At 49.3% G+C, this 7,004-nt stretch overlaps 1 protein-coding gene across 1 annotated transcript; it reads right to left on the reverse strand.

The window, feature by feature from the left end:
- Positions 1-3,594: 3,594 nt before the first annotated feature.
- Positions 3,595-4,520, reverse strand: LOC106817150. Its single transcript, XM_014821802.1, has 2 exons — positions 4,430-4,520; positions 3,595-4,121 (listed from the first exon to the last, which is right to left on the reverse strand). The coding sequence occupies exons 1-2, from the start codon at positions 4,518-4,520 to the stop codon at positions 3,595-3,597; spliced, it is 618 nt and encodes a 205-aa protein (XP_014677288.1).
- Positions 4,521-7,004: the final 2,484 nt, after the last annotated feature.

The following is a 7,004-nucleotide window of genomic DNA, read 5'->3' on the forward strand; positions in this document are numbered from 1 at the left end:
TCACCTCTACACTGTCACTGAGGCTACATGCAGACGTACAGTATTGTGTACATTCCGTACATAAATCCTACAGTACCACACTAGTAGTAGTACTACTAATAACGTACGCGCACTACGAAGCACTGATAATAGCACTACAATAAGACTGCAATAAGACTACGAAGCACTGATAATAGCACTACAATAAGACTGCAATAAGACTACGAAGCACTGATAATAGCATTACAATCTACTGTACGCGCACGGTTAACATCGGACGCATTCTAAAAACACAACTGCACCGCCATAACTCTCCGGCGTATCTCTTTCTTCGCGCCGTTTTCTCTATTGTTTTCACTTCTTGGAACCATCCTCGCGGAGGGTACCCACAAATTGCTCATTGCGGGAGATCCCCCGCTAGCGCCATCTCTCGTGAGCCAAAAATGAAACGCACGATGCCAAAAGCGAATCTGCTACAAGTACAATACGTCGTGTGAGTACAAAGTAAACATGCATGTCAATGTGGAAATACTGTGAAAGAGTTAAATTTTGGCACATGTTAGTGTAGACCGAGAACATGATATCTTACATAGTACGTCTTTAAACTGGTCGGCTATATCTTGTGAATGCTTGTCGGGATTTTTCACAGCTTGATAGGCCAGAAATAAGGGTTTTGGAAAGAGCCAGAGGAATCGACTGCTGAAACCCTTGGATATGTGTTGGTGTTCACTTAAGAGTGGATAGGCTGATGCTAGCTGCGTAAATGCGGCGATGCTCAGGCTGGTTCTTTTCATAGCGAAGTTTGCTTTTTGTGTTACTAGAGAGAAAAGAGAAAAGCATATAAGACGATGAAATGTATCATGGCAAAACCCAGACGCATTGTTAATGTGTTGGACTTGTAAGAAGAGTATACAGGTACACCGACAAATACAAATATGACATAGGGCGAGTGTAAATAGTAAGTGAACGACAGATAGGAATGGGAGGTGAAACAAAACGCACGGCACGGCTGGAGAAAGCAACTACAATGGGTAGATATGATTTCGTAATGGAATAGCGAAATGTAAGTACATAATAAAAATGTCGCTAATCCTGTAAAAAATGTACCTGTTCTGCGGGTCTAAGAAAGGCTATTGTACATTTGTAGGAACGTAGAATATTCATGGCTCTCTATGATGCCCTTCGATGAGGTGTAAAGGTTGATTTGTGACAAGAAATATGTCAGCTCATTAAATAAGCCTAACAGTGAGCAATAATAATTAACCCTAACCCTAACCTTAACCGCTGAGCGCAGATCTTGCACGCAGTTCCGCGGCAATGTCCTACGACAGTATGCAGCGCTGGCAGCTATGGATCCGTGCGCCGAATGCATAGGTCAGTGCACGGAACCATAGCTGCCAGCGAACAGTCCGGAATTTTAGGGGAGACACAGAGGGCAGAGATTTGGGACGTGGGAGGAACTGGCGATTAGATGGGGGGTCGTACAGATGGGGGGGGGCGAGAGCAAAGGTTTTGATTTTGCGGTGGTTCCATTTCCGTGTGGTCTTAGGCGTGTTTCTTCCCCATGACGCCTGTCCTATGTAGCACTTGATATGTGAACATTAGAGAGATCGCACCATGATTGCATGAAGAAATGGATGACGATGTTGTACGAGAGAGTATGCGCATTATGTGGCTATTCGTAACATCGAACTGATTTCTCTGCGTATTGCTCTGCTCTGTGCTGCTACAGAACGTCATGACGGCAGTGCCTACGTCGTGTTGAAGGGAACTGTCGACAGCCGTCATGTTGAAGATGTCGGCAACGTTGTTTTGCCTGAAGTTCTTCATGTAACATGATGTTCTGCACACAATGGCCAACTTCGTCAATATGATCGATTGAGATGACATTTGTCACGCGTAGTTAGACTTATATTGCTGAACGGCGCATATATGACCGCCGGAGAATGTATATCTGTACAGCCAGCTGTACATGAGCCGGCAAAGGCAAAGTCTGCTGAGGCAGTTGCAAGTATAACACACAAAGAAACCATCGAACCATGAAGAACACAGGGGGGACACAGAGGGCAATCAGAAGTGTCCTTAACAACTCGTCGTCGAGCTGTTGTCCATGCTGCTTGAGAAGGGCGGAGAGAACATTTTTAGCACTCCCAATCATTCTCTCCCAAGCTCCTCCCATGTGGCTAGCGTGTGGCGGGTTAAAACTGAACGGAATCCAGTCGCAGTTCTCCTTCAACAGTTCGACAGCAATCTTCTTATTGTCCATTTCAGACAACGCGGTGGTGAGTTCATTTTTCCCCCCAATGAAATTTGTCCCCCTGTCAGAGCGTAATAACCTTATTACACCCCGGCGGCGGTAAGCATTCAAGAAAGAGTCTGTATCTAAGCTGTTGGCCGTTTCGATATGAATGGCTCTTGAGGACATACAACTAAACAACACCCCCCATCGCTTTTTATCTGACCTTTTTTTTCTTATAAGCCATGGCCCAAAATAGTCAACTGCGCAGTATGTAAACTGTGCAGCGGGTTCTAAGCAGTCTACCGGTAGATCGGCCATCTTTTGCCCACAGGTTGTGCCCCGTAACATGCGACAAGTGACCCAGCTAAGAATATAGGATGTCACAGCAGCTCGACCCCCAACAATCCAAAATCCAGCCTGTCTTGAGCTATTAAGCGTCATTCCGCGCCCTGCATGTCCCTCGACCCTATGACAATGGTCAATTACTAAGCTTGTGATATGACTACTGCGGGGAAGTAACACATTTTGCTTGACTAAGGAGGGTAGGCTAGCACGTTTGATCTTCCCACCGACTCTGAGAATTCCATTCTCGTCCAGGAAGGAATCCAGGGTACATAGGCTACTACTCATCCCCACAGGGTTGAGTCTATGTTTGTCCTTGGCCGGCGTCTTCAATGCACGGATCTCCCTGGGAAAAGCCCCGTCCTGGGTGACTCTAACGATCGACTGCTCGGCTATCTTCATCGCCTCCACACTTACTGACTGGTAAGGACTAATTGCGGGTTTGGTGCCACCCGTAGGTGCAGTTTCTCGTTCCTGTACGCGCTTCTAAAATATACTAAAATAGCGCAGACAGAGCAGTAGCTCGCTTGAGGCGGAACCAACTAGAAAAGTATCGAACCTCACAGACAGACTGGCGTATGGCTGTGGGACAACATGGGTGGCTAGTGTTGTGACGATCTTTCTCACTTCTGGGTCATCCTCTCGAAGACCAATTCCTCCAGTGCTGGGACAGGAGGGGCTATATAGCCCAGCACAACCCGGCTATCCGTATGAAAAGCGCTAGTTAATTCCATACTAAGTTGCTTCTCTACAAAGGTCGCTACCCTCGCACGTGTAACTGAAGCAACTAACTCTAATCTCGGAATGCTGACAGCACGCTGTGGGGTAACTCTAGACTTCGCCATGACCAGGGACGTCTCAACCTTCCCGTCTTCGTCTTCTAACATCAAGTACGTGCACTGTCCATAACCATCTTGACTTGCATCCGAGAAGCTGTGCAATTCTGAACTCTTCACTTTGCCAAGCTCACCAGATTTATAGCATCGAGGGATTCGTAATTGAGTCAAAGACAGGAGATCTGTCCTCCACTTTTCCTATCTCATCTTAACGTCGTCTTGTATCTCGGTGTTCCAATCCACCTTCTGTTGACATAGCTCCTTCAAGATAGCCTCCCCACGCAAGATAACAGGGGAAACCAACCCTAGGGGATCAAATATAGACGCGACTGTAGACAGAATTCCCCTACGCGTGAGGGGTTTGTCCCTCAGGTTAAGGCTGAATCCGAATGCGTCACACTCAACATGCCATTCCATGCCCAATGTCCTCTCTATTGGCAAATCGGCATACTTCAAGTCGAGTTTCTGAATGTTCTTTCCCCATTCTGATTGTGGTATGGCCTTTAACACTTCCCTACTATGTGACACAAATTTGTGCGCTCTAAACCCACGTTCAGCAACGAGTTTAGTGACAGAATGTGCCAAATTTATCGCCCCTTGGGCTGCACTGTCACATCTAAGCCCATCGTCGACATAGAACTGGTTCCTTACAAAATCGGCTGCCTTCTTACCATACTTATATTCAAATTCATCGGCCACCGATTTCAACGTGAAGTTAGCACAACCTGGGGATGAGGTGGCACCAAACAAATGAACTCTCATGCGATATTCTGTAGGCTCAGAGTCCAATACACCACCCTCCCACCATAGGAATCGGAGATAGTTTCAATGTTGAACTCACGACTGCCGTTGTAGACAATATTGATCACATCCTAAGTTCCACCACAGCAAAACAGTCATTCCATGGGACTGCTATTTCCCTCATGCAACACCCTGCGGTCCCTGGGGCTGGCATTGACCGCAGCATCATCATCCTTGGAGGGCCGAACGAAAGAGGCCTCAAAACAGTTGACCGTTTGCCGCATTACTATACAGATGTCCCATCCGTCGGCAGCATCAGGAACACCCCCGTGCCGGCTACCATCGTGATATCCCTGAGCAGCAACAGCGGCCTCAAGCAACATGCTGAAAGAGAGTATCTCTGGCTAAAACACACCCAAGTCGCCCAACAAAAACTTCTCCAGTGAAAGCTCCCACACCGTGGATATGATCAAGCACTCCATGGATTTGATCAGGATTGCAGTGGAACATCTCAACCATGGCCAGACTCCAGTGGTCACATGCGACCAGCCGCTGTTTGCTTTGGCAAAGGAAATCCAGTGGAAGTGGCCGCAAGAGTATGGTGTAGAGAAGTTTGTCGTTCTCTTCGGCGGTCTTCATATCGAGATGGCAGCACTGAAGACCTTTGGTGACTGGCTGCAAGAGAGCAGATGGGTGCAAGCACTGGTTCGAGCAGAGATCACCAGTGCCAGGACAGTGGACTCCTTCCTGCCATCATCCCATGTCAGTCGAACCAGGAGGGCTCATCAAGTGACAGCAGCAGCCCTCTTCACCCTGCAGCAGCACGCCTACAACCACTACATTGACCAGCTGGGTGACGCACGCAACGAGCAGCTGGAGTTCGACGATTGGTGCCAGCAAAAAGCGGAGACCTGCCCCCAGTTCGACTACTGGGTAACTGTCCTGCAACTGAAGGTAACGGTCCTGGTGTACGTGCGCTCTCTGCGCCAAGCTACGTTTGTGATGTAGCTAGATGCTCTGACAGAACTAGCAGTGTGGTTTCATGCCCTGGATCACACCAACTACGTGCGCTGAATTTCTATGCATCTGCAAGACATGGTGGAACTGCTGACGACACACCCTGAAATAGCCCAAGAATTCCGAGCTGGGAACTTTACCGTCCAGAAGACGAACAGGTCGTTCTCTGCCATCCGCGTCGATCAGGCCCACGAGCAGAACAATGCTGCCAACAAAGGAGACGGAGATGCAGTGGGCCTTACCGACAACCCCAGCGCTCTACGATGGTGGATGGTGGCAAAACCAGAGGTTGCCATGCTCATCGAACCGTTCCTTGACGAAACTGACCCGGGGAACAGACCACAAGACACAAGGCACCATGACCAGTCAGCAAGTGTGCAGACTGCTTTCCTGAAAGATGTACAGTCGATGGTCAACGTGATGGAAGACTTGGGGAATCCATTTGAAGAGAAGAGTCAAGATCTGCTGGTACTCGAAACCAAGGAGATTGCGCCACTTGGAACTGTAGACGCCCTCCGTCATGCACACGAAGTGGGTCAGCTGCAGTTTGACAACTTCGTCAGAGAACGCCTGGTAGAGAGAACGAAACCCATAGGAGATGCCATCCAAAGAAACAAGCTGAATAGCTTCGGTCAGCCTGCTTCAAAACCTCCGGGAAACGGCAATCAGCAGATGAAATCCTTCAAGAATGACGCGGACCTGTTCTCTCGTCTGTATATCGGGTGCCAGAACCGGGATGGGAATCTAGAGCAATTCTTCCAACGTGAAAACCAGCCTGCCCTCCCTGCACTATCAGCTGGCGGTGGCATCCGGCTGGGTGTCAAGAGTGATCTTCTCGCTTGTCTAGAAGACCTCAGTCAGCCCAAGTTTGAGGTTCCTCCAACCAGCTGCATTGTGCTAGATGGAGCGGTCATCATCCAGATGCTGAAGCCAGCTACAGCAAAAAGCTTCAACGAGTATGCACAGCAGGTCTTTGTGCCCTACATACTCTCAAAATTCCATCAAGCCACGCGACTGGACCTGGTGTTGGACCGCTACAATACAGACTCGTTGAAGGGTACACCAAGGGCCAAGCGCGGAAAGGGGGTGAGAAGACGGGTGGTGGTTGGTGCAACGATTCCCAGAAACTGGGCCAGCTTCCTCAGAGTCGACGAGAACAAGAAAGAGCTGTTCAGCTTCCTCTCTGGCGTCCTCCACGACTCATTCCAGCTTGCAGACAAGGAGCTGGTCATCACTGAAGGAGATGATGTCTTGAGCAAGCCACCGCTCCTAGATACTGCAGCCCTGGCTCCTTGCAACCACAAAGAAGCTGATAGCCGTATGATGTTGCATGCCGCCCACGCTGCTCACAATGGCCGCAAGAAGTTCCTCATCCGCACAGTTGACACTGATGTTGTTGTCCTGGCAGTGGCTCTGGCCTGCACCCTGGAGGAGGAAGTCAAAGTGTGGGTGTCCTTCGGCACAGGCAAGGCTTTCCGGTTCTTGGCAGCCCATGAGGTGGCGCGGTCTCTGGGCCCTGAGAAAGCACAGGCACAAGCACGACACAGTCTCCTGCTTCGCCGGACATGGCAAGAGGACAGCATGGGCAGTGTGGACAGCTCTACCTCAGCGGAACCAGACACTCACTGACCTATCCACTGCACCAGATCATATTGATGAAGATGCCATGCAGATCATGGAAAGGTTCATCATTCTGCTTAACGACATAACAAGCACCGCAACCGATATCGACAAGGCACGCTGCAAACTGTTTGCAAAGAAGAGCAATGTCCAGTTGATCCCACTGACAAGTGCAGCCCTGAAGCAGCACGTCCGACGAGCAATATACCAGGGCGACATGTCTGGGGTCA

This window comes from Priapulus caudatus, unplaced genomic scaffold (genome assembly GCF_000485595.1).
Source record: "Priapulus caudatus unplaced genomic scaffold, Priapulus_caudatus-5.0.1 Scaffold1610, whole genome shotgun sequence".
Taxonomy (NCBI): Eukaryota; Metazoa; Priapulida; class Priapulimorpha; order Priapulimorphida; family Priapulidae; genus Priapulus; species Priapulus caudatus.

Bases quoted from the DNA above. Each gene is read 5' to 3' on its own strand.
- LOC106817150 (XM_014821802.1), bottom strand. From the start codon at position 4,520: ATGTTGCTTGAGGCCGCTGTTGCTGCTCAGGGATATCACGATGGTAGC. The intron at 4,122-4,429 runs GTATAGTAATGC...CCTCATCCCCAG, and splicing joins TGCCGACGGATGGGACATCT to GTTGTGCTAACTTCACGTTG.